The sequence below is a fragment of the Cyprinus carpio genome, chromosome B9, assembly GCF_018340385.1.
Source record: "Cyprinus carpio isolate SPL01 chromosome B9, ASM1834038v1, whole genome shotgun sequence".
In the NCBI taxonomy this organism is placed as follows: Eukaryota; Metazoa; Chordata; class Actinopteri; order Cypriniformes; family Cyprinidae; genus Cyprinus; species Cyprinus carpio.
In genome coordinates, this window is record NC_056605.1 from 7528632 (window position 1) to 7556096 (window position 27465).

Consider the following 27465-nt stretch of genomic DNA (forward strand, 5'->3'; position numbering starts at 1 on the left):
TATATTGCCCAGATACTGTAGGTATACAAAGGACTATCTAGCTGTGGCTGACAGTAAGTGCTGACCAACAGTTTAAGGTCATCAAGTGTAATACAACTGTGATATTCATCTTAATAAGGGTCTGATGTTTTGGGACGACTGCATTTTACTTTATGTCTAACACATATAGATCTGACCAGAACAGAGAGTCTCAGTCTGGTCTGTGACATTGTTACATAGTAAAGCCAGACAGATACCTTTAAGTAAGGTTATGACTAACACCGGAAAGAAACAAGCAGTGCCACAATGATGTGTGTGCACTGTGACAAAACTGTCTGTTTCATGAAGGAGTGTCAGATTACAGAGCACTCCGTCATCCCTGGGACATCTGTTAGACAAGCTCTGTCAAGCACAGGAAACTTCATTTATGAACAACTCATAAACATTTTACAGCATAAACACACACACCTATTTCTTCTGAACAGCTCGAGACAAATTCAAACATATGTCACAGTATTGGCAGTATGTTTAACAGTATGTAAGCAATCATATTTAGGTTGCATTCTCGGCCTTGCCGTGAGAAAACTCTGAAAGATGGACTACACTGAAGCTACAGTTTCCGAGTCTTTAAAAAACTTGGAAAGACTATCGAATAGAACGAGAAAGTATTTTCAGGTATGTTAATCAGCTAGTGTCTACTAAAAGAATATAGTGCTGTATCTGCAATAATTAGAGACAACTGAAGAGTTTAAACAGATACACTCCATTGATCTCTTCTGCACTTAATAGACTTACAGCTAGAAGCAAACATGTCACAAATGATAACCATTCAAAAAAAAGTGCCTGCAGCAAGCTAAATATAGTGTCAAAATGCCTAATTTTTCTTTTATTTCAAGCTTTTTGTCCATAAAGGGTTAGCTCAGATGCCACCTATCTGCTAGTGCATCCCTTAAATGATGACAAGTCACTTTTAACAGATATACACATTTAAAACATCCTAAAGTTTTCTTACTAAATGTACTAAAAATAATGTTGACTCATCCTGCACTCACATTTTTTGCCCAATTAAATGTTCTTTTGAATAACAAAGCCCCCCATTAATACCACAAGCAACAGCTAGAAAAAAAAAAAACATGTTTGTGGATGTGAAGCAAACATAAGTCTACTGGCTCCTGCCCTAACTTCCTGTTCCAAAAGGAAATGTCAACAGCACAATAATCACTGCACACTAAAGTGATTTCATGGGGTCTTTAAAGGCAGGCTGGGATTTCTACATTTCTGTCTATAATACCACAGTAACAGTCTAGCAGTCTGCAGTTTTGTGTTATATGAAGAAAACTCTTCTAGCTATGCTGTAGAAGCCTATAGGCCTCCTTCTGTAGCTGGCCTGCTGTGATATTTAATGCACCGCACCATTTATGTTTATAGCACTACATTAAGCCATACCACTGACAACCCACTGCCTGCATGTGCAATTTTTAATGAAGCTATTCAAGCTGTAATTACAAAAGCAAATGAATTGGAAAAAATAAATAAATAAATTCTGAAACTTACCCATCCTCTTCTCCATCCACAGGTAAGCTCTTCAGCAGGCTGGCCGAGGCAGTTAAGGCACTGACTCCACCGCTTCCCTCAGGACCACGGGAGGTGCCGACCTGGGAGGGAACTTCAGCACCGGCAGGCTTGAGTTGAGTGAGCAGAGCAGGGTGCTGTAACAGGAGCTGGGCATCCTCCTGCAGGGTGGGCATCACAGAGGGCAGGGTGCTCACCGCAGACCCGGGCTCCTTCGAGCCGTTCTGGATCAAACTGGACTCACTCTGAAGGTTAGGAGGCACGTTTGAGGAGGTTACGGCCGGGACGAACTGGGTGCCGCGGCCTCGACTGCTGAGCTGTGACTGCTGCGGCTCCATGGAGGGCTGAGGGGGGAGCTGCTGCCCCTGGGTCTGCTGTATGAGACCGGCACTGGCGGGCTGCACCAGCTGGACCATCTGCGGGGCGGGTGTCTGTTGTGGCTGCAGGAGCCTTTGCGGAAGGGGTTGAGCAGCAGGAGGTGGCACAGTCCCTACGGGCTGCTGCGAAGCTGCAATCAGCTGACCGTTCCCCGCCACCGGAGGGATGGGGGCAGACAGGTGGGGAAGTGTCTGTGTTGACCCAGGTGGCACAGAGTTCATGATCTGCTTGGGTTGAGGGAAGTCAGGTGGCAAGCTGCCTCCTTGGTTTAAGGGGTTAATGTGTGCCGGCGCTACCTGGGACGGTGCAGCCGGCTGCTGTGTTGGCGGGTAGCCCATCTGCTGCTGGGTCACCACAGGCAGGGCTTGAGCAGGGGGGGATTGTGCTGCCTGGGCGTATGTCAGTTTAGGCATATGAGTCGAATGCCCGATTGTGTTCTGCAGTCCTCCCATGCTGGCCGGCGGCTGAATGCTCGGAGCAACCGCATTAGTCTTAAGATGCGCCTGAACTAAGTCTTGGGGTTGCATCTGAGACACGTTATGAGTAGACGAGTAGTCGTGCTTTTGAGCAGCGGGCTGCTGGAAGGTCAAACAGGGGCCTCCCGTGTCTCTGCTGCCCAGGCTTTCAGTATAATGGCTAGCCATGCTGCTGACACTCTCTCGGTCCGGGCACGCCGCACTCTCAGGCACAAACTGGCGGATGCTTTCCACTGTTCGGGTGCTGGGGGCGTTTTCAGAGGACGCCGCGTTCGGGGCCTCCTTGTCATAATACTCGGTGCAAGTCCATCGACCCTTCTTAAAAGGCTCAGAGGTAGAGTCCAATTTGACCACTCTGAAACGTGAGCTGGTGGAGGCAGGAGTAGGCACTTGGGCCTGCTGAGGCTGAGCGTTCATCGCCGGGACCGAGGGAGCAGGCATTGCGTGCTGGCCCATGACAGCTGGACCCACCTGCCCTCCACCTGCTGGAGCAACACCACCGGAAACAGTGGTAGCAGCGGTGATGCCCATGCCAATTATTCCACTGGGAATGTGTGTCAAGTTTACAATTTGGTTACTAATACTATTCAAAGCAGGGGAGTAGTTTAGACTGCTACTGTTGGTGCTCTTGCCACCCACAGCAGGCACACTGGCTGAATTTAACACAGAAACATTATTTGTTACAGGTTTACCAGTACTAACTGTGGCACCTGAAGCCACAGAGATCATTCCGGTTCCTGAGGCAACAGAAGCCAGAGGCTGACTGGTGACAGAACCAACAGAGGCGCTCTCAATCAATCCTACCACATTTGAAGGCATTTTCTGGCCTGTGCAAACAGAACTTGAGGTCACCGCAGACGTGACCGTGGCACCCAAAGATATCCCAATCTGCGTCCCACCAGCAGGATGGGCTTTTCCAGAGGAAGCAGGATTATGGTGATGATGGTGAACAGTCCCGTTAACCATAGAGCCGTGCATGTGTGCTTGGGTGAGAATGGGTGGCTGGTTGGGTGACACGGCCCCCGGGGTCTCCGCCTCATGGAAGTTATTCAGCGTCTCCTCAGAGGAGCTCCTTCCCGGTCCCCCCGCATTGTTGGCCCGCGAAAGAGACACATCCATGATCTCAGAGGACGACAGGTCTTCGGTGTGGGACTCGTCCAAGTCGTCACAGCTCTCAGTGTCCTCCGCGATGCTGTTGTTGGTGCTGACGGATGTCTGAGCGGGAGTAACGCTGGTGATCTGAAAGCCGCTCTTCTTCTTCATCTGCGCCACTGTGGTGGGCAGAGTCTGGGGTAACAGGGCGGCCTGCACGGGGATATTCAGGCTCTGGGGAGGGTTCTGGGGCCCGAGCGAGGACGCAGCCGGCGTTTGAGACTGAATCAGCACCGGTGACGAATAATCATCCCCCAACATCAAGTTGTTGCTATTAAGGCTGGTGCTTCCAGAAGTTGTCAATGTGGAGGAACAACCCACCGAGCTGCTGCTGCTCTCCCGTTTCGGTAAACTCATGGGGTAAACCATTTTTCGGGCGCTGCCGGAGTCCCCGGATCGGTCGTGGTGATTCATTTCTAGAGGATGGTCTCCAACAAAGTTATAAACGCAGCTCAAGAGAACAAGCTCTTTTTGGGAAGCAACTTGAAGCCGCTCGAGTAATTTCCACATAAAACCACCACTTTCCTGTCACGATGATTCCACTTGAGATGTATTTAAATGTCCACCATGAGGAGCAGGCTAACGTCAATGCTAGTTAACACTCGCTAGCGAGCTAGCTGACACGGATTCGCTTCAGCTGTTGTTTTCAAGCGTATATCCTCGCAAAACAATTCAGCACACAAGTTTAAACGTGAAGGAGTCGACACAGACAGCCGGGACGATCGATATATCCACCCTTACAACGACACAGTCTCTCCCCATCACAGTTCAAACTGCCAGGCGCATTTTTTAATTGTTGTATCGCAGTCACCACAGCACGAAATCAACCGAAACAAAGTCGTTCAGCCGGCGTCAGATGACAGAGAGAAACCGAGCGACTCCGCGCTGTCCTGCTTTATTCCATCCCGTGCTTTCTTTTGTTTTAGTCCTGTGTTAGTCTCTCTCCCACTCCGCTCCTATTCACCAGCTGCTGCCTCCTCCTTGTAATGTAGCCTGTGCTAGTGCTATCAGCCTGTGACGAGTCCCAGAAAGGGGAGGAGAGCGCGGTAACATGGCGACCGCGCATGGCAGTTCCCCTCCACAGCGGCCAGACATAAAGCCCCGCGAGTCTGGCGAGGATGGGCGGGGGGAGGGGGGTTTCCTAGAGACGGCCGGCTGGCGAAGAGTTCCGAAGAAACGCGAGCGCAGCCGAGTACAGCCGACTGTGTTGGTGAGGGATGTTTCTTATTATAGCCTTCGGTAACTGTGGCAGCAAACACTCAGAATAACATCTTTTGTCCTCTGTGGTTATTATTATTTGACACTGAAGGAGGGAAGAGAAAGGAAGGGCACGGATTTCTTGGTCCAATAAGGCTAAAAAAAAAAAAAATAATGTGTATTTTATTAATGTCGAGTTCGGAAATAAACAATTTTGCAAATACCTGTATTTTAGGTTGGGTTCTATTGTGTGTTTCTCCCTATATAGTGCAGCTACATCAACAAGATGTAAACAGACACTGACAACGATGTTGTCAACATAGTCCAGAGATTTGTTCTGTTTTTACAAAACAGCTAGTCTGAAAGAGGAGCCAGATATTTCCACAGACAGAAAAGAACAACCAAACACATCCACACTGACACAGTTATTTCACAAGCGCTTTGTTGCTCACCTCGTGTTTGGGGACGAGATAAAGCTCCAGCTCCAGCAGACACAGAATACATCTTACATTTTACACTGAATAGCCTACATCCCTTACCAAAATTAACCATGGTTTTACTGTAGTAGCCATGTTTTTGGCATATTGATTACCATTTGTATAACCACAGTTTAACTACAAATTCCATGGTTAAACTATGATTAGCAAAACCATGGTTAATTTTGGTGGTTACCATGGTTTAACTTCAGTATCCATGGATTTAGGGTAAAACCATGGTTCATTTTCATAAGGAATTATGTATATATTCATGTGTTTTACTTTCCACAATATGTGTTTTATTTCAGACGTTGAAAGCTAGGTTATAATATTACAACAAGGAATGTATCTCATGTGAGCCGGTCCAACTATATTTAGCTTTCAGCTGTGACTGTGAGAATAGCATCTTCGCTGTGTGGAAGGAGATACATTTTCAAAAGTATGAACACCAGATATGTATAACACTCAAGATTTGCCATCACAGCTGCTGGGCGAAATAGTGGTTTACTTTACTTTTAAAATCTCTAAACAGCTGGATATCAAAAAAAAGTCTGTTTGGCTTAACAGAAAGTTATTGAAGAATATATTTAATATTTTAATACTTAGTTATATTTGATATTATAGTACATTTTTTATAATATTATCTGTATTTAATGTGTAAAAGCTGTTGTTATATGCAGTAATATATAGTATTGTTGAGAGCTCTGCTTGTGATTTTTCTAATATTTACATTATGGGGATTTCTCATACAGACAAGTCACCAAATATCTGACACATCATCTCGTCATTTATTACAACAAATTGTTGATTTATGAGTGTCCCTAGAAAGGCCTGACACATCCGTTTGCCCTCACCGAACCTTTGCACTTGAACGTGAAATGGAGTGACCCGAGTGAGAGATTGTAGTGTAACACATTAAGTATGAGGAAATGAGGTCTGACAGTCCCAAAATGGGCATGTGCCCCGATGTCCAGACCTAGCAGACAGGCCGTGCCCATCCATACAAATTTCAGAGGGAGAGAGCCAGCGACAGCTGATTGCAATGTAAGCGTCTAGTGCTGTCAGCAGCTTTAAATCACACAGGCACTCCACAACAAAAAACACAGAGAGCTATTGTGCTCCCGGACAATAATGGTCAATTTATACACTGAAGTCTGCTTTCATGTAAACACTTATTAAAACAAGTATCTTTGGTGATATATAGTGAGAACATCTATGAGAATTGCCATTGTTCTGTGTAATTTCACTCTGAAATGAAAGCCTATCCCTCCGGAGAATGCCAATGTTAGGCCGATGTTTACTTTATCAAGGCTGCCGATCGTTTCAATCTGACCTCAAGAGTTTGTGTGGAACATTTTAACTCAGATTGTTTTTTGAATCTGTCGTAATGTAATACAGGCCCTGCAGAGAGTTTGCTGTTGAATGATAGGGCAGTATTAAACTACTGGAGCTCACAGCAAACCAAAGCACTGTTGCTCATTTCACATGTGAAGAGGGTGTTACATACACATTTAATGAAGGGTGAAAGGATGGACTTGAAAGGAGGACCTTAAAAAAAGCCTAAATCATGTTTGATTTGAATTAGAAGGCTCTGATGGAGTTTGGTTCCTTGCCACTTTCGCATTTGGCTTGGGGTTCAAAAGACACTTAATATTTAGTAATATTATCGACTTGACTGCACTTGCACTGTCGAATGAGAACAAAACTTGAACTGAATTGAGCTGGATATTGACTCTATTGTCTTCTGTCGAGCTGCCCTTGAAGGTTTTTCATAATTAAGGAACTTAACAACATTATCAAACTGAACTGAATCAACACTAAACAAATTAGAGCTGAATAATGACACGGTTGTCGTTTGTAGAGCTGCTTTGTCGCTGAATAGAATGTAACTTGACTTGTTTTGATTAGTCTTTTTCAATATGAAACCACTTATGCAGCACCTGAAGAGTCAGCTATTAATATTTCTGCATTATGAGGTAAAGAGAAAAGCTTAGCTGACTTTACAGCATTAAACAAAGCATCACGGTAAGGGCATTTATCTCTCATCTGCAAATTCATCAGAAGTGTTTGACCCCGACCTCCTTCTTGTCTCTATGAGGAAATGCAACTGTTTTAAAGTAGTTTCATATATTTCTTCAAGTACTTTAAAGACAAAGCATCCTATACACACGAGACCACTGACATATATCCAGAACAGAATGCTATTCACTTGTTTAAGGCCCAGGAAGCTGTGTGGAAACAAAACAAGCAAACAAAGCAATTATGAAAACGATCATCTAAGTAACTTTTTAATTGCATGGAAAGTTACTGATAAATGTGCACATACTAAAGCAGGTTTTACAAGTATACTACCTTGAGCCGGTTTATTTATAGGACACGTGAATAGGCAAGGTAAGTGATTAAGAGGCATTAAATAACATCCGTTTTTGCTCGAAAACTTGATCAATTCCTCTCTTGTGAGGCCTGCTGGGTAACATTGCAGGATATTCAAACATGTTTTTCTTTGTATCATTTATTCACATTGTTTCATTCACAACTTCACTTGTAATGGTGTTAAAATGTCGAGACTATGACTAAACGAACGCAGCTTGCTCCAGAATCCTCTGATGATATGATGTCCTTGACAGCGACAGCAAGGACGGCGCTCCCTTCATTTCAGCACTCTGTCATAATATGTGAATAATCTTTGCAAAGCTACTTGTTCAGAAAAGGTTTGAATTCACATGCAATATGAACATGTGGTGAAAGAAAAGTGTTTTTGGTCTATGAAAGATGTACTTTGTGTAAACCGTCTGAGTCTAACATTACACCAGATAGCTTTTAGAGCCTCTTTGACCATCATGTGAAATAATTACATAACTTTGGATGGGGCTTTAAGCTTTTCTTCAATTTATTTATATTTTATCTAATAGTATAAATACAACTTTTTTGATAGATTGAAGTGATATGAGGTAATACAAATCTAGTCACTATTAACACTTCACTTGCAATTTGAATGGTCTTATAAATGCTAAATTCAGTTTGCTGTGTTGGTCTCAGGCCTTTGGAAACAGGCCCTAGTTTTGAGGACTATGGAAAGAAAAGAGAGTCAAACAGCTTCATCTAGTGGCGGCTTCAGGAGATTTTCTTTCACGGTTCATAGTTGAAATCATAACAGTTTGGATTTACAGTAGCAATTCAGGAAAGTTTAGATTCCTGCTGAATTAATTATGTAGTGTAGGTATAGTTGAGAGTCCTTCGTCAATGAGGATGAATATCAGAATGTCAATGTTGATTTTGTGCTTATCATAAAAACGTAGGCCTATAGCTTATTGCTGGCTTGGAAAACTCAAACAGAGATAAATGAGTCAAAATGTGTTTTAATAAATTTCAATTTTGAGGATGTTATATATTTATATCAGCTTTGCACCCGTATGTAGCCTATAATATTAGTAGTTATTAGTATTAAACATACATAGGCCTATATTCTGTATGCCACACATAGCACATATAATTAATTTCACTGTTTATGAACCTTGCCTGGTTAAACTACACTAAAAAGCTAAAAAAAAAAAAAAAAAAAAAATACTCTAAACCTCGCTCAAAACCATTTTTATATTATTTTCGTAAATGCAATGCAAAGTAAATCTAATTTCTTCACATGGCCACTAGATGGGGGTAAATGCATATAAAAGCCTCTCTGATGACCAACAGGTTCATCATAGGCTAAATTGTTCATGTTGACTGCATAGTGCGAGTGCGATTTGGCTTCCAAACCAGGCGCATATTTACTGTAGTTCAGTAAAAGTTTTTTTGTTCTTTACACAAAACCCTCCAGTCATGTCAGACAAAGGCCAAGACGTCGATTTAACTAGAGCCAAACAAAACACAGGAGTCTGGCTGGTGAAGGTTGGTGGTTGATCATTCAGCATTGGTGCTGAACCTTTAAACAGACTCTGGAGATTAAACTATGGCTGTAACTAACTCTTTGTACAGCTGATGTGAATGATAGAGGGAGTTTCAACGGAGCCTTATTTGTACTTCGATATCTTTTCTTCTTTTTTTTCCCTTCTCAATTTTGTGCTACAAAAGTACTCAAGATAATTGGAAATCTACAACGTATACCATGCTCTGATGTTGTTAAAACCTGCTACTAAACCGACCTTCTTTAGTAGCTATTATAAGTGAGATGTAAACCGCAAGAGTAAAAGGAAACATACCCTTACCAAAAAGTAGTATACTTCAAGTTTATTTTATTAAGTATACTTAAGTATAGTTCAAGTATATTTAGACGTTTTGTAAGTATAAGTCAGTCATTTTAAAGTATATTTCTGAGAAGTACATAAAGCCCATTTCTGAGAAGTACATAAAAAGTAAACTAAAAGCATACTTTCAGTTAAAATTTTACTTCCATTTGATTTTACGCAGTTCAATTAAAAAAGTAAAACCAACATTAAGACATCAGTTAAAATTTTACTTCCATTTGATTTTACGCAATTCAATTAAAAAAGGTAAATGAACATGACACATTTTAATAAGAAATAGAAAGCAAGTTGGAAAAACATTGACCAAATGCATAAAACCTAGGTTATCAGTATTGTGTGTGTGTGTATGTGTTTTAATTATGTTTTTGTAAATTCTTTACACAGATTCACAGTGATTTGATCACTGTAGCTCGTCTAATTATATAAATGAATGGTGGTACAACTTGGATCTCCTTTATTTCAGACTGGGAGAAATTTTAAATAGATGTGTGATAAAGATCAGAAAGATGGACCCAATCTGTGTCCAAGGACCAGAGTCATTGAGGCTTTGGGGTCTTATTTATTTGTATGTTTATTTATTTTTAATTATTATTATTATTATTTTTTATATTCTTCGCTAAGACTAGTAAGTAACCAGCTAGCAACAACCCAGAAAACCATAGAAACATTCTAAGAAGCACCTTAGCAACTGCACAGCAATGCCATGGCAACCCCACACTATATGTATCATCACGTTTACACTCACATTTGTGTCAGAAAATGTAAACATACAGTTTAATTATTGCAATATGAAATTATTGTTATACTTCTTTTTAGGTCCCCAAATATCTTTCTCAGCAGTGGGAAAAAGCATCTGGGCGAGGAGAAGTAGGCAAACTTAAAATTGGGAAGTATGATCTAATTTTAAACCTCATTCGAAATTGACATCTAGGCTATGTATGAAATCTTTCCGCTCATGCTTTTTCATCTCTCTTCTAGAGCTCAAGGGAAGACGGCGGTAAGTTTTATTAATGTTTTTAAAGACATGCACTGTTTGCTCCTCATCTTTTATTAAGATGTCAGCGCTGATTTGCATAATTACTGTGATCTGACCCTGGGCTGTGGAGAGGGAGCGTGTGATGTAGAGGCTGATTGATGGTTTCCTCAGGTGTCTTTCAGTCTGAACGAGGAGCTGACAGTGGTGCAGTGCTCTGGGGAGAAGGTTTCGTCAGTGCGCTCCCCGAGAGAACATCCCTTCACCATACAGACGGTGGGCGGCCAGAGCCTCGCTGTCTTCACAGAGACCTCAGGTGAGTGGGACCATGCTCCCAAAAACAGTTTTAAATAACTTATACAAAACAAACAGTCAAGATAATAGAATGTCATTATGTAATTTTGAGAATATCGGCATCAGCCAATAACTGTGCCTTATTTGGCTATTTTGAGATGATCAGCATCAGCCAATAACTGTGCCTGCTTGGCTAATTAACAGAATTAACCATTCCATCTAGTGTTAGTCCCAAAAGCTAAAAACAGCGTTGTTAATGCATCATTTTAAAATGTTTTTATTTTGATAAAACAGTTGAGTAATGACAGGAAGTGAAGTGGGAGAGAGAAAGAGGGGGCTCAGGATGCCCTTAATGCAATGGCGCTGTATGGCCACAAGGCTATTGCCGCCGATACTTTTCTAAATTTCTAATGAATGTTTTCAATGTTAATCATTTTAAAACATTTAAAGCAGGCAGGGTTAACCTTACAGTAGCACTCAATACTGATTATTGTCAGACTTTCAAAATCCCAAATCCCTTGAGTTAAGATTATAATAATTTAATTTTAAAGCGCAACCTCCGCAAAATCAGACTTTAGCACTTCTTTTTCATTCTGAATTTAAACACAGATTTAAAATCTTAAGATATAGTTTAATTGATAAGATACTGTTTTTTTTTAATTAAATCTTTGCATAGGATACAGGAAACACTGGCATCTAACAATGCTTTGGAACAAACTGTTCATCTTAAAAAAATAAAGCATTTACACAAACCCAGATAGGAAATAAAATGTTTATCAAATAAGCATGTGTCCTAAACTCATGAAACATTGTTGCCTAATAGTTTAGAGCAACTGATGAAATTTGGGAAAGAAATCCATTAAATCTATATGTGTGTGAAAATATTCAGATGTAACCCCCTTTGTAATTGTTAACATTTTCATAAGTGACTGTAATTTAATTACACTTTTTTTTTCTCTAACAGATTACAGTTAAATTTATTTTGTAATTAAATTATGCAACTCTGTTACGCGTAACTAGTTACTCCCCAACACTGACCAGCACAGTACAGTTCAAAAGTTTATGAAAGAAATTAATACTTTTATTCAGCAAGGACACGTTTAAAAGTTACGATAAAGACATCTATAATGTAATAAATAATTTCTATTTTAGATAAATACTGTTCTTTTGAACTTTCGATTCAACACTTTCTATTGATTTAAACAGAATCCAAGTTGTTTTCAAAAAATATTAGCAGCAAAACTGTTTTCAAAACTGGTAATAATAATAATAAATGTTTCTTGTGCAGCAAATCAGCATATTAGAATGATTTCTGAAGGATTATGTGACACTGAAGACTGGAGTAATGACGCATCACAAGAATAAATTACATTTTAAAATACATTGTAAATTGTAATAAAATTTCACAATATTACTGTTTTTACCGTTTGATTAATATTGTTTGAACAATTTTACAGTTTTGTTTTATTATTATTTAGCTGGTACTTAATCATGCCGTGCAGCATTTTATTGTGTTTTTGCAGTCATCAAAGGGTCGTTCTCCTCACCATTGCAAAATGAAAGATTTTTAATACAGATTGAAGATTGCAGCTTTACAGTGCAGCTTATATTCACAACCTTACTGGAAATCGCACAAGGCTAAGTGTGGAATTGCAATCATTGTGTTGTGCGCTTTTGTTCACTTATGAATATTTTTTTTCCAGTTGTCTGCTTAGCGCTCACAAGCCCCAGGTATTGATTAAGTGGTTGCTAAGCAACAGGTTGGCCACAGAAGTTGGCCATGAATAGAGGCTCTTCTTGTTACAGTTAAAAGCTTTTTTCTGGGGGTGGAAGGGTAACAGTGTCTTTTTCTCAGTAAGTTATGAATTGAAATGGTTCAGGGTATGAAAAGCTCTCTATTGGCTAATGCAAAGCATAAACACTCTTCTTTGGTATTAGTTTCTTTTTTAGTGTTGAAGAGGACATAGAGGGCTATTTGAGGGATGGAGGTCACACATCATTGTGCAGGCAGGGAGCAGAAAGACCAGGTTTTTGAATTCTCTGTCAAAAAAGGCCAAAACAAAACCTCCGCAATGAGGGTGTGTGTGCTTAGTGATTGCTTTGAACTGCACATCTATTTGTTTTTTGATGGCCTGTAGTGACCCTAGGTGTAATGCATGTGATTCAGACCGGACACATGTGTCCTTGGCTTCATGATTGCACATACTCGGGTGTATCAGGTGTAGGTTATCACATTATCATTTTGAGAGAAAGAAGGTTTTCACGTGTTCTGTTGTGAGCGATCGGTGTGTCAGAGAGCAGCAGTGTGTGGAGGAGCTGCTGAGACTTTGATAAGCTGTCAGGGTCGAACATTTTTTCCTACTTGTTAAGTCCTTCACAACGATAGGTTGAGGAGGCAGCTTGACTTGATTGACATGACCGCTTAAAGCCTGTTGCCAGGTTAAAGTCAGACTCAAAAAGTTGGACACTTATGCTCACATGTGCGCTACTCTTGTGAAAGGCACATTCTTTGCACACATTTCTATCAGTGACTTGAAATAGAGATGCCACGTTTCAGCTCGCACAAAAGAGTCACGTGACTGTGGTAATCAGGGCTGGATGTTGGGGGTTGAGAAGCTAGTTTTTTCCAGGCATGTAAACATGCTGTAAGCATGTTTAGTGCATTCAGATGTGTGACAGATGTATTTTAAAGGGGTCATGACATGAGAAATCAAATTTGCCTTGGTCTTTTGGCATATAAGAGGTCTTTGTTCCATTAAAACATACTGCAGGTTTCATAGCTTAAAACATCCTCCTCATTATAAAAAAAAAATATATAATTATTTTATTAAAGGGATAATCCACCCCAAAATGAAAATTTTGTCATTAATCACTTACCCCCATGTCGTTCCAAACCCATAAAAGCTTAGTTCATCTTCGGAACACAATTTAAGATATTTTGGATGAAAATCAGGAGGCTTGTGACTGTCCCATAGACTGCCAAGTAAATACCACTGTCAAGCTCCAGAATAGTATGAAAGTCGTCGTCAGAATATTCCATCTGCCATCAGTGATTCAACCGTAACATTATGAAATGACGAGAATACTTTTTGTATGCAAAGAAAACAAAAAAGAATGACTTTATTCAACAATTTGTCTCTTCTCCTCAAAATGACGTTACGGTGAAGCGGAGAGACACAGAGGAGACAAATTGAATCACTGATGACAGATGGACTATTCTGAAGATGTCTTTTATACTTTTCTGGACCTTGACAGTCGTATTTACTTGGCAGTCTATGGGACAGTCACAAGCCTCCTGATTTCCATCCAAAATATCTTAAATTGTGTTCTGAAGACGAACTAAGCTTTTACGGGTTTGGAACGACATGGTGGTAAGTGAATAATGACACAATTTTCATTTTGGGGTGGAGTAAACCTTTAAGATTAAAAAACAGTTTGTTTTGGATACCAGGTGCGAGGTGACGTATAGTCATCTCACCATAGGCCCTACCCACTGGCATTCAGCTTCTTAATGGCTGACACTTGATCACACTAAATGCGAGTGTTGCGTTGCGTTGCGTCAAAAGCAAATAGAAACTACAATCACTGCCGCTATCTTGTCTACCCTGGATACAGTATACAGATGCGCATTCGCTTTCTGACAAAGTCCAAAAACTCGAGTCTGCAAGTGGATAGTTTATTTTTAATGGCACCCCGGATCATTTTGTTTGGTAAACAAGGCACGGTGTCATGGAGAGTTCACAAAGAAACATTTGTTGAAAGATGAAGCGGAACTAGATCACAAACCATAAGTAAATGATTTCATAATGCTTTGTCTGGAATTTTATTTTGATCATGTTGTCAAAACACATGCAATAGTGAGGGGGCGTTGATATTGTTTCCTATGCAATGACGTTAGCCAATCATAACAGTGGTGGATTACTGATAACCCTTAAAGGACCCGCCCCTTAAAACAGGTCATTTTAGACAGAGGGTCAGAATGAGGGTTGAAAATAATAATTTTACCACATATTTATTTGTTGTTTTGTTTAAAAAAAACTTTATTAACATTATAAACAACATTAAAATAATAAATAAAAATCCGTGCAGAATATTTGATTTGGTTTAATAAATACTTGTTGAATATCAGAAGTTAGCATGAAAATATGCAGGCTTTGTTTCTTGCATTTTTCCTCTACCAACTTTTTATGAAACATTTGATTTGTTGTAGTTGTGCTTTTCTTTTACAGATGGCCTTGACTGTTGCCCATTTCACGTTGCTCTGACATGGTGATGTGCCTCTATTCATACTCGCACTTTGAAAAATGTACGTTAGAAGGAATTTTATTCTTTGCTCTCACTCCGTTTTCTCTCTGTGCGGCTGAAAAATTGGTCTCTTAAGGGCATACGAGTCCTTGAAGTCACATGTTCGCCTGACCATTAATTTTGATCAAATTGAGAGGGAGCCATTAGTCATGCCTCCTTGGGAGCACATGATAAGAATCTTTGGCTTCTTTTTTGTTATGTAGGAGTCTCATTTGCCTGGCAACATTTGGATGTGAGACTAATCCATGAATATTTCAGCTGTTAATGGGTTTCTTCCATGTGAAATAAGTGCCTCTGCTTACCAGCACCCTCCCGCAGGTCTCCAGTCCCCTGCTGGCAGCGGTTTAGAAACACATCAGCCGGAGACGATGGCTAATAAGCCTTGCTGTGTCTCATCAAATATGAATGACTGATATCTGCAATTAAAAAGAACCCTGTTTTGATGTCCACATGACAAACCGTGGAGATGGAAGGCGTTTCATTTTTTCCCCATGTCAGAAATGTGCTTTAGACTCATTTTAGTGGGAGATTGCATGAGAGTGCATGACAGATTTGATGGAAACAGATGGATATTAGTGTGTGAAGATGTCGGCTAATCCAAAGTGAGTGTAACCATATGTCTGCCTTTTTGTCTACTGTAACTGTCGAGCAGAGCTGTTTTTTTAGAATTACTCAGCGGTCTTGACTGCGCTCTGAATGTTTTTTTTTGCAAAATTCACAGTGTGCTTGATCTATTTTGAACTTGATATTTTCCCACAGTAGCGGAGCTCCTGGCTTTGACTAATGTTCCTGCACTTTAAATAAATTTTTTAAGTTGACAAGATTTTTTTTGTTTGTTACTGAGCTAAATGAGCGTGTCTAGTTTTCTGGTAATACATCAGATGTTGTTTATGAATCAGTGCACACATGCTAGAATATCTATGGTAGATGTATGTATGCCACAGGCTCTAAAAATGATCAGACCCATTCGAATTTGGATCAATGCTGGAGGAAATTTAATTTTAGGTCACATTTTGCTGCATAATATTGCAAACTTACAATTTAGGACAGAGTATCTCTCTTACAAGCCAACTCCACAGCAAATAAGAAAAAATAAATGTAGCTCTATTTAAACAGCCCACCGTACATTCCACAGTTCACAGACAAAACCATATGCAGTGTTTGTTAGTGTAGATTGTCACCTAGAAGATGATCCACAGTCTCATTTATAAACATTTCAACAGTGTTCTGAATAAATTATAATGCGGCTTTACTGTGCAAAACATTCACAGACTCCAAATTACTACCTGTTGTTCACTACATGTGTTCACATTACCAGAAATCACAAAACTTGCTCACAAATGTAATGATCACTGCACTCAGGCTTTAGATTCCACCGTACTCTGCAATTCAGATTCATTATCATCACCATCTACACTACAAACTGTTGCTCTGCATCTGTAAACAGAAGACGACTACAAACACAAACCAAACAAAACCCCACAGCACAGTACACAGCATCTCTCTCTCGTTTCTCAAGGCTGTCCTTCGGAGTGTGTCACGTAGAAGCAGTTAGCGTAGAGTATTCCAGAACAGGTTTTCGGTTGAGGACGCTGGTGTTTGTTAACGCAGGATGGTTTTACAGCAGGTTATGTGGTGACAGTTCTGTTCGGGTCACTTGACAAAATGCAGAGCCTCGCACTGAACCACTGATCCACGGCTGCTGTCTAGGCTGGTGAGCAGGCGAAAGCCTCCTTTGAGAGCGAGCATCACTGCCTCCAGCTTCAGACACTCTAGTGTACACACAAACGTGCTGTCCTCCTTCAGCACAAGCCGAGAGCCCTGCTCCGACTTGATGAAATGCCGGAACTGGATGATGTTGGACGACACCTCGAACTCTTCTGGGAATCCGTCCAAGCGGCTCTTGGAGATCTGCACCAGGCGGTTCTTCACCTTCTCGATGAAAGTGCTGTCGCTGCAGTAGACCCTCAGACCCTGCGAGCGCTCGTGGCTGTCTGTCACCTCCAGGAAGGCGGGCTCGTGCTGCGTGGCCTGCTGCTGCTCCCAGTCCTGCAGGGCTTGGGCCAGCTCACTCAGCCGGTAGAAGTCGGCCTCACGTCGGAGCAGCCCGGCTTCCTTGAAGTCATCGGGAAGCACCAGCTCGCCCATGCGCAAGAAGTTCAAAACATGCCGAAAGATGGGCCCGTCACGGTCGATGAAGGTGTTGCCCATGGAGTCCACATGCACCACGGGCTTCTTCCCTGTGACCATCTCTTCCAGCAGAGAGCCGGGATGCTTGGCCAGGGTCTGGCGCTGCGCGGCATACAGGTAGCCCCCCACGTTGATGGTGATGGTACCAGAGGAAGGTTTCTTGAAGCTCTTGCTGGGCTGCAGCAAGTCCGGATTGATCTGTCTCAGTTCACTCTCCATCCTTCTGAGATTCCATTCCATGCCGTGCCTCACACCCAGCCTGGCGGAGTGTGTGGGGAGCGCGCGCGTGAGCGGAGGGCGGACAAATAGGAGCGCAGCTGAGCAGCGCTGGCATGGAGCGCGGGAGCAGTGTGCGCTGCCAACAGTGTCTGAGCCTTTCACAGCCACGCAAACGCACACATATATGCGTGCGCGCAGGCACTCACAGTGGGAGGAGGGGTGTTAAGGGTGGGCTCTACTGCGTCAGCGGTGTGGGCTCGGAAGGAGCGAGCATTTTGCTCGCTGCCCTCCAATCTAAAGGCTGAATATAATCACCTTTCCACTTCAGCACCTCTCTGGCTCTGCAATTAGCATCGCTGCCCTCTGATGAAAGGACTCCTCGGTTGGGTGGCGGCACGTGAACTCACTGAGAGGGCCGAATCACAGGGATCCCACATAATGAACTCCCTCCAATGAGAGCGAGATGTTAATGCTTTGGCGTCTATCGTGTTAAGTCGTTGCTTTGGAAAGCCGTCTGTGTGATGTGCCGACAACTGATGGCTTTATCGCCAAACGAGAGCCGTATCGAGTAGTGTAGGTGTAGTTATGTAAATTTATTTTTGCTAGTCTTCATATCAAAAGAGATGAATGCATTGAAGCCTTCTCGCTCTCTTTGAGAGGCTTTGAGATACTCGCCATGACCCAGTTGTCGGCGGAGCCGAGAAGGAGCCTTTGATAAGGAAACCTACGTCTTCACTTGAAGTCATGGGGACTGAGCCCGTAATTGGCCCCAAGCCGTCTTTAAGGGTGTTTTACATGCAACCAAGATGTACGGTGCTGTTTCATCATATAAACCACCCAGGGATGAGAACTCAGAATCGATATTCTTAATATAATCCTTGTTAAACTTGGGCTGTCGGTAATCAAAAGCCTGAGTCTTCGTCTTTCACAAAGAAGATATGCCCTTAAACAGCAGCAGAATCGCTGTGACATTTTCTCAGTGATGTCACTAACCGATGACAGCCTGTCAGTCATTCTTGAAAGACAGCACCTCTATTGTGGCCCCAGGACAGAGGAGATGGACCCTTCTGAGACAATTTTTGTTGTGTGTATGTCATCAGCAGCTGAGACAGGGTAGAGTCTAATTCACTGTCTGAGTGCTGGGGTTGATTTGGCTTTACATATTCATCAGATGGATTAAATTGGATGTTTTCACATATACTTCTCACTTATTCACTGAAGGAATATTTAAAAATATCACATCATTTACATTTTGGAAGCAAATTTTTCCTTGCTTCTGTTATACATACTATGGCAGCTGGTATTTTGATTTATTAAATCACTTGAGTTTTACTTGCTACGGATGAGTTTTGAACAATGGCACAGTCTATGGGTTGTAACTAGATCCAAACTAGATTTCTTCATTTTGTTGACATATTAGTCAAAGTTCTTTACAAAGAGGCTTTCGGTGTATCTTTTTATCACTCTATAATATACTGTCAACAGCCAAAAAACGATTTCACCACATTTATAGAAATAAAATGTTGCATAAAATCAGGCACATTATATTTGTTTGGTGCTACTGAAGTGGAACATTTAAAGAAATGATGCAAAAATAAAGAGGAACATTTAAAGAAATGATGCAAATAGATAGAAAGTGTAATAAAATAAACATTTAAAATAGATAGAAAGTGTAATAAAATAAACATTTAAATGTGTATTTTGGATGTTCTCAAAACACTAAAATTAAAAAAAACATTCTATGGAAGCAGAATAATCCAAAATCTCAAAATTTAAAAAACATTGTTTTTGCCTGTAGTGTCTTGGATTTGTGATGTCAAACGGTACGTCTGTGCAACCCTGCGCTACTTTCCTCATGACTTTTTTTAAACCGTGCCGCCCATGCACATAGCCATCTGATTACAGATTCAGTGACAGTTTATTATGGTCATATATGACTGATTATAGTTGTTATAGGCGATGGCATGGTTTAATCATCATGTGATTACTGGGTTTATTCATCTGCATTTGAATTGCAAACAGGGTTTAACTATGCCAGAGAAAATAGTGGGTGGCTGACCTGCTTTTTCTCATCTATCTTTTTTGTTTTAATTAGTGAACTTGTTTGTTCAACTTGAAGAGGCCCAAATTGATTTTAGTCCATCAGTGGCAGATGCTCAAGCAGGCAAATGTAGAACAGAGCACATGGATGGGAGATATTAGTTTAACTGTGCAGAATAATATAAGGCTTGACAAATGCAGAAACAATGAACGGAGACAAAGTGAAGCAAATGATGTGCTTTGTGGCCAGCTTCATAATCAGTTATGCATATTCATGAAACTAAAATGGCCAAAAAACTATTTGGACAATTAGGTTATGCATTACAAAACAGAATAGCAAATCGGGTGGCAATTATTTTAAAGAATGATAGCTCAAGCACACTTTTTCAAGAAAATACCATACAGTATATGTCATGCAAAAGAAAAAAAAAAGATATTCTGAGAATTTCTGACCATGAATTAAGAGTTTATTCCCACAATTGGTCACATGTTGTTAATTTGTTCCCTTATGTAAATCATGACCACTTTGTACTAATTCGATCCCTCATTTTAGTTCAATCATGACTGTAAAGAAAGGGAACCAAACAGTAGTACAATTTACCTACAACTAGGGAGCAACTTAAGTTGTGGGAACAAATTATTAATTTGTAGCCACAATATCTTATTTTTTATTTTTTCGGCTACATCTCTATGTTTTAGACATGCAATTTTTTAAAAAAATGTAGCTTCAAGTTTGAAAAAAAAAATATATATATATATATAATACTGTTCAAACCGAAGCTAAAATATTGTGTGAAACTGGTTTTCAAATGGTAGCATGTTCATAATAGATATGATAAACTACCCTGAGGTTACTTTGTCATAAAGTATGTCCACTAAAAGCCAATAGCATACTGCATTTTTTTGCACCCTTGAAGGAAACCACAGGAAAAAGACGTGACTTGAGTCACCGAAAGAAAGTGAGCAAATAAATATCTTCAGGAATGGATGAATGACTAATTTCAGCATTTATAATCTAGTCCTCCTGAGTTGTTGTTTGATATGTTACCTCGGAATTGAACCACTGTGAAAATTCCTTTCACATTTATACATTCTCAATGTTTGTTTGTTTTCTCCTTCAGTCTTAGCAGCTGAATTTTCTTAAGTATGAATTTAGCTTTTATGTTGTTGTCATGGAAACATTCTGATTCAGAATAAAGTGGCAGTTACGTATGGCTGTTCAAATGGCCACATATGAGACCGTAATGCCCTGCACCCATAAGAGCATTTGCTTCAAATCATCTGCCCTCACAGAAAGAATGCGCAGCTCGAGACCAGCTGAGAAGCTTTTATAACTAATGCAATGAGTTCATGCATTTTTAATTGCGACTTAAGTGTCTAAATGCACATGTGGCTGCCGAACATGCTATTGTTTATAAAACTGGCAGTACCTTTGCTATATCTGCGTAGTGTGTGCAGACACTAAATTACCAAGTGCACTGTATTTCAAAACAGATGTGGAAATGAAGCCGGCAGAGTTAGAGCGGAGAGAAATTGTGCCACAGACGTGATTTAAAAAGCCTCTGAGGCATATGATTAGGAGTCTTATTATTATTTTACTGTTATATCTTGTCCCAAAAATATCTCTGTCTACTCCCTCAGAGTCCTTTAAAAAGATTAGGCTACGACTGTTATTGTGCTCTGGCAAATCTTCTCAGTGTTATGGCCCTTCAAAAATTTCAGTGCTGAAAGGAATGAGGTTGATACTCTGCCAGCTAATGAAAGATCTTAATTGAAAAGCATAAATTAAATGCAGCGGTCTCATAAAATGCAGTGTGCAATACTAGACACTTTTGGAAATGATCAGAATCAACAGGCGCCGGGGTGAGTGAGCGCTGAGTCTAAGAGACCTTGAGGCGCTGAAAAGGTTTGTTTCTCTGCTGTTGTGTGCTGATGAAGAGACTGTGGGGATTGAAGCTCTGCTTGCAGGTGGGTGTGTGAGTGGAGGTAGAGAGGCTGTGTCCTGCTGAGGGCCGGGGATGTTATTGCTGTTGTCTCTGAGGAAGTCAAGCTGGTGGGATCTTGTGAGGAGGTGGAAGGCCGACCCCCGTAACCTCGCTATATCTCCGCATCGGATCTGCTGCCCACCATCGGTTTGAGCAACTCGTGACACCCCCAAACACAGTCCTACTCCATTCAGAGCCAGCATTAATGCATCTCTGGCTGATTTAAATACAAATCCTGTGTGGAAATACTTATGTAACGTTACCGGCCTCGTAAGATGCACGAGTCACGTGACGCTCGGGGAGGGACTGTGCAGAGGAGATGCGAACCTCGAGGTCTCGGTTTGCCCTGACCCCTCTTCATAGCCTCCGGGTAATTGCGAGGAAAATGGATGCTTTGTTGAAGTTGTGAAACACAAGTGGGCGTTTTTATGGAGTTACTCCAACAAGTGCTCTACCACTCATCTGGCAATAATTGCCAATAACTCTGTGCATTAGTGCTGCTCTGATGGATTTTGTGAGTGAAATATTTCTGCCCTTTTAAAAGGCCTCTGGGACAATAACCACAAGGTATTACAGGCACCGCTGTACAATTAATACAATCAACAGAAGCAAGCTAAACCATTAGGTCGACTTCATGGCGCGCCATCAAACGAGAGCAGCGCAGCACAATGCCGTTCCGCAGGAGGGAGGCTCATTGGGGTTTGATTAAAATCATCACTCATGGCTGGTTGACCATACAAGAGTCAAACACTTCAGAATAGCGCCATAAAAACCACCTGGTTGAATCACAATATTTCAATTGTCACCTTGTAAGAGGGGTTTCGTGCCAACGCTTTATTAGAGAGTGCTTGCTGTTGAAGTATGTTAATGTTTTAGTACAATGCAAGCCATTAGTTGCTTGGAAAATTCAGATATTTTTAATTAGGTTTGCTTATACTTTGTGTGAGTGTGTAATACATGACACATTGTGTTTGAACATGTCTGTGCAATGTTAAATGAAGTTCGCCTAAAATGTTAATTTGCTGAAAATGTACTCTAAGATGTAAATGAGTTTGTTTATTCTTCAGAACAGATTTGGAAGAATTTGGCAATACAGCACTTGCTCGCCAATGGATGCTCTGCAGTGAATGGGTGCCGTCAGAATGAGAGTCCAAACAGCTGATAAAAACAACACAGTAATCCACAAGTAAAACATATTACTGGAGAATATCAATTAATGTTTTATGAAGTCAAAAGCTGTGTGTTTTAATGAGCAAATCCATCATTAAGGCATTTTAATTTTAAATGGGTGCTGTTTGTCCTTTCTCCATCGAAATAGTCCATCCTCTGTTTTCCCCTCACATCAAAATCCACAGGCATATTTGTTTGGAACTATTTTGATCTGTTTTTGTTGGTAAACATTGCTTGATCTGTGCATATTTCGATCCTGATTCAGACGAGATGATGTTTTCATTGGAGAAAGCAATATTATGGATAGAAGACTCGTATTTTAGCCGGAAGCAACTGTTTAAAGTTAGAAATCTGATTATGGATTTATTACAAACACACAGCTTTTCACTTCACAAGATGTTAATTGAAGGACTGGAGTTGTGTGGATTATTGTGATGTTTTTATCAGCTGTTTGGACTCTCATTCTGACGGCACCCATTCACTGCAGAGCATCCACTGGTGAGCAAGTGATGCAATGCTTCATTTCTCTTGGTTGAAGAAACAAACCAATCTACAGGTGCTGGTCATTACATTAGAATATCATCAAAAAGTTGATTTATTTTACTAATTCCATTCAAAAAGTGAAACTTGTATATTATATTCATTCATTACACACCAACTGATATATTTCAAATGTTTATTTCTTTTTTAAATTTTGATGATTATAACTGACAACTAAGGAAAATCCCAAATTCAGTATCTCAGAAAATTAGAATATTACTTAAGACCAATACAAAGAAAGGATTTTTAGAAATCTTGAACATGAAAAGTATGAGCATGTACAGCACTCAATACTTAGTTGGGGCTCCTTTTGCCTGAATTACTGCAGCAATGTGGCGTGGCATGGAGTCGATCAGTCTGTGGCACTGCTCAGGTGTTATGAGAGCCCAGGTTGCTCTGATAGTGGCCTTCAGCTCTTCTGCATTCTTGTCTGGCATATCTCATCTTTCTCTTCACAATACCCCATAGATTTTCTATGAGGTTAAGGTCAGGCGAGTTTGCTGGCCAATTAATAACAGGGATACCATGGTCTTTAAACCAGGTACTGGTAGCTTTGGCACTGTGTGCAGATACCAAGTCCTGTTGGAAAATGAAATCTGCATCTCCATAAAGTTGGTCAGCAGCAGGAAGCATGAAGTGCTCTAAAACTTCCTGGTATACGGCTGTGTTAACCTTGGACCTCAGAAAACACAGTGGGACCAACACCAGCAGATGACATGGCACCGAAAACCATCACTGACTGTGAACACTTTACACTGGACCTCAAGCAACGTGGATTGTGTGCCTCTCCTCTCTTCCTCCAGACTCTGGGACGTTGATATCCAAGGGAAATGCAAAATTTACTTTCATCAGAGAACATAACTTTGGACCACTCAGCAGCAGTCCAGTCCTTTTTGAAGCGAGACGCTTCTGACGCTGTCTGTTGTTCAAGAGTGGCTTGACACAAGGAATGCGACAGCTGAAACCCATGTCTTGCATACGTACGTGTGTGGTGGTTCTTGAAGCACTGACTCCAGTTGCAGTCCACTCTTTGTGAATCTCCCCCACATTTTTGAATGGGTTTTGTTTCACAATCCTCTCCAGGGTGTGGTTATCCCTATTACTTGTACACTTTTTTTCTACCGCATCTTTTACTTCCCTCTGCCTCTCTATTAATGTGCTTGGACACAGAGCTCTGTGAACAGCCAGCCTCTTTTGCAATGACCTTTTGTTTCTTGCCCTCCTTGTGCAAGGTGTCAATGGTCGTCTTTTGGACAACTGTTAAGTCAACAGTCTTTCCCGTGATTGTGTAGCCTACAGAACTAGACTGAGAGACCATTTAAAGGCCTTAGCAGGTGTTTTGAGTTAATTAGCTGATTAGAGTGTGGCACCAGGTGTCTTTAATATTGAACCTTTTCACAAAAATCTAATTTTCTGAGATACTGAATTTGGGATTCTCCTTAGTTGTCAGTTATAATCATCAAAATTAAAAGAAATAAACATTTGAAATATATCAGTCTTTGTGTAATGAATAAATATAATATACAAGTTTCACTTTTTGAATGGAATTAGTGAAATAAATCAACTTTTTGATGATATTCTAATTATATGACCAGCACCTGTACATCTTGGATTGCCTGAGGTTGAGTACATTTTCATCAAATTTTAATTTTAAGTCAAACTATTACTTTAAAAAGGGAATAATTCACCAAGGAATGAAGGATGATACCTTACCTGGTGTGTAAATAATGTCAGATTGATTTTTTTGGTGAACTGTCCCATCTCGGAAATGTATAAAGTGGAATGTCTTTTGTTTTTGACAAGCTGGCTCTTGAAGGCATGGTTGTGCAGCGAGCTGAGTGTAGACCTGCAGTCAGTGAGAGCTACATGAAACTAAAGAAGTAAGTCAAAGCTTGATCACAATACTTCAATCTTGTCAAAAGCATTTGATCTGACCTTCTAGAGATGCATTTTATTTACAGGCTCCAGATTGAAGAATCCACTAAACCTCTTCGTTTTTCCCAGAAGCTTGAGAAAGCTGTCACAACAAATTATAAACCTGTGTCCAACCACAGCCATAATGTAAGTGCCTGTGTGCGTGTGTGTGTGTGTGAGAGAGAGAGGGATATAATGATGTGAGCAAATGAATGAATGCTCTGGTTTGCTCATGCTTCTGTTCAGGTGGAGTATGAGAAGAGAAAGAAAGAGGAAGGCAAGCGTGCAAGAGCTGACAAGCAGAAGGTTCTGGAAATGCTCTTCTCTGCCTTTGAGAAACACCAGTACTACAACATCAGAGACCTGGTGGACATTACGAAGCAACCGGTGGTAAGTTGTCCAGCTCGAGGCAGTTGAATGTGAAAACACTGTGCCATTATATAAACGAGAGCTAGTGCCTCCCCTCGTGAAAAAAAAAAAAAAAAAAAAAGTACACTTTAGTACACTTTTAAAAAGAGTACTCTGGTAACACTTCAGTATAAGGACCAGTTCTCACTATTAACTGGTTGCTTATTAGCATGCACATTATTAATATATTGGCTGTTTATTAGTGCTTATAAAGTATATATTCTGCATGACCATATTGTAGTTCCCTTATCCTTAACTTAACAACTACCTCGCTAAATATTAATAAGCATAAAATTAGGAGTTTGAGGCAAAAGTCATAATTAATGGTTTGTTAATGGCGAGAACTTCAAATTAAGTGTGACCGGTATTTGTAATTAAATGTGTATTATAGTTAGTTTATATTAAATGCAATTAGCTGAACTTCAGGGTGCTTTATTTGACCCACTTTAAGGAGGACTCAAGGACATGTAATTTCATATTTACTGCCGTTGTCTTTAAAATATAGTGTATTGCCATGCAATTATATTACACTAAAATATATTTTAATGTAATCTATTTTGAAACTTTATGTATTTAAATATATATTACACATTTGAATGGTTGCAAAACTTCAAGTGCACTTCTTTTTCGCAAGGGTTCATCAAAACTTATGTTTGCTCTGTTAATGGCAGTTTTGAATAAATCTTTTTTTAGTTGTGTTATCAGATGTTATACATGAGAGAGATTAAACCATGTTACAAGAAATCACAAATATTCTGCATGGGCTTGGTGTTGATTATATTATCATGGTTAAGTGAGCTCTTGATGATCTTATGAATAATTGCCACTTGATTGCTGCCTCAGTCTCCCTGAAGGATTGAAGAAATATAAATGTGATTGAAGATGCATGAGTCATAGCTACAAAGAAACTAAACAGAACGGAGTAAGATAATTGTTACTTCCCACGGTGGTCTTGCCATTTAGTGGATAGACTACACTAAGTGAGGCTAAATAAAGATTTTAGCACTTTTCAGTTGTTAGAGAGCCGTGATTAAGAGATGGATGATGTGATATGATCATATCTTGGCAGCATGTGTTCACCCTGACGATCTGCTCTTCCTCTAGATTTACCTGAAGGAGATTCTTAGGGAGATCGGCGTGTATAATTCCCGAGGGCCTCATAAGAGCACCTGGGAGCTGAAGCCAGAGTATCGCCACTATGAGGAAGGACAGGAGGATGAGGAGGAAAAAATGGAGTAATTCGGTTTACATAAGCCTGGGTTGGTTTTGCTTTCATGTAACTGTTGTTTGTTTTTGTGCCAGATTTGTTTTGGACCTTGTTCACTCCCAGGTGGAACGAATGTCAGTATAAAAGAAATCAAGATCAACTTTTTTCTTGAGTTACATAACGAAGCGTTTCTCTAAAAGCATTATGAAATGAATACTGTAATTTGCATATGACTCTTACAGTCTTCCGAGTTAAGAGCACTTGTGTTTATGGTTACAGAAGCACATTAATAACATTAATGAAAACACAGTCAGCCTTTGGACTTTCCATTAGTTAAATAGTTTCATAACTCTCATCAGTAACATTTAGTGCATATAAACACATCTGTCCTGCTGGGCAGGAATAATCACATGCAAGAGTAAATTGCTCAAGGTCACATGCGGGTCACACTTCAACACAACAATAAATCAAAACAAAATTAGCAAGATGAGGCATATTTTTAGGACCAGCAAGGATTTCTGGATTGTTCTCTACAGTGTTTACTCATCACTGAAGTTCATTTTTCAGTTTAAATTAGCATGAAGCCATTACACAATAAATACCTGCATAATGTATAGAGTTTTTATTTGTAGAAGTAGTGGATGAGGAGATACCTCTGACAATGTAAAGCGCTTTGAGTGACTAGAAAATTGCTATATAAATGTAATTATTATTATCGTCTTTATTATTTAGGGGTTGGTGTGGTG

At 40.5% G+C, this 27465-nt stretch overlaps 3 protein-coding genes across 4 annotated transcripts in view; 1 reads left to right on the forward strand and 2 right to left on the reverse strand.

Moving 5' to 3' along the window:
• tsc22d1 (TSC22 domain family, member 1) overlaps positions 1-4383 on the reverse strand; it is a 43002-nt gene extending 38619 nt beyond the window's left edge. Inside the window, exon 1 of the mRNA XM_042730822.1 lies at positions 1534-4383. Coding sequence (XP_042586756.1) covers positions 1534-4067 — 2534 coding nt within the window. The 5' untranslated portion in view covers positions 4068-4383. The remainder of the gene's footprint in view (positions 1-1533) is intronic.
• A 225-nt stretch (positions 4384-4608) lies between these two features.
• Positions 4609-27333, forward strand: gtf2f2b (general transcription factor IIF, polypeptide 2b). Of its 2 annotated transcripts, none has more exons than XM_042730825.1 (8): positions 4609-4767; positions 10291-10364; positions 10453-10471; positions 10622-10763; positions 24989-25070; positions 25152-25251; positions 25351-25494; positions 26617-27333. In XM_042730825.1, the coding sequence occupies exons 1-8, from the start codon at positions 4609-4611 to the stop codon at positions 26749-26751; spliced, it is 855 nt and encodes a 284-aa protein (XP_042586759.1). In that variant the 3' UTR covers positions 26752-27333. The 2 variants fall into 2 exon arrangements, with proteins under 2 accessions (XP_042586759.1, XP_042586760.1); XM_042730826.1 differs by lacking the exon at positions 4609-4767 and adding an exon at positions 8918-9118.
• On the reverse strand, positions 16025-17642 carry kctd4 (potassium channel tetramerization domain containing 4). Its single transcript, XM_019091695.2, has one exon. It carries the CDS (start codon positions 17474-17476, stop codon positions 16700-16702), a length of 777 nt encoding a protein of 258 aa, XP_018947240.2. The 5' UTR covers positions 17477-17642; the 3' UTR covers positions 16025-16699.
• Positions 27334-27465: the final 132 nt, after the last annotated feature.

What these genes read in the sequence shown, in the direction of transcription:
- gtf2f2b (XM_042730825.1), top strand. Translation starts at nt 4,609, where the DNA reads ATGGCGACCGCGCATGGCAGTTCCCCTCCACAGCGGCCAGACATAAAG. An exon ending in TGTCTTCACAGAGACCTCAG is followed by an intron (nt 10,764 to 24,988) that starts GTGAGTGGGACC and finishes CTTTTGTTTTTG; the next exon opens with ACAAGCTGGCTCTTGAAGGC. An exon ending in TGTCCAACCACAGCCATAAT is followed by an intron (nt 25,252 to 25,350) that starts GTAAGTGCCTGT and finishes GCTTCTGTTCAG; the next exon opens with GTGGAGTATGAGAAGAGAAA.
- kctd4 (XM_019091695.2), bottom strand. Translation starts at nt 17,476, where the DNA reads ATGGAATGGAATCTCAGAAGGATGGAGAGTGAACTGAGACAGATCAAT.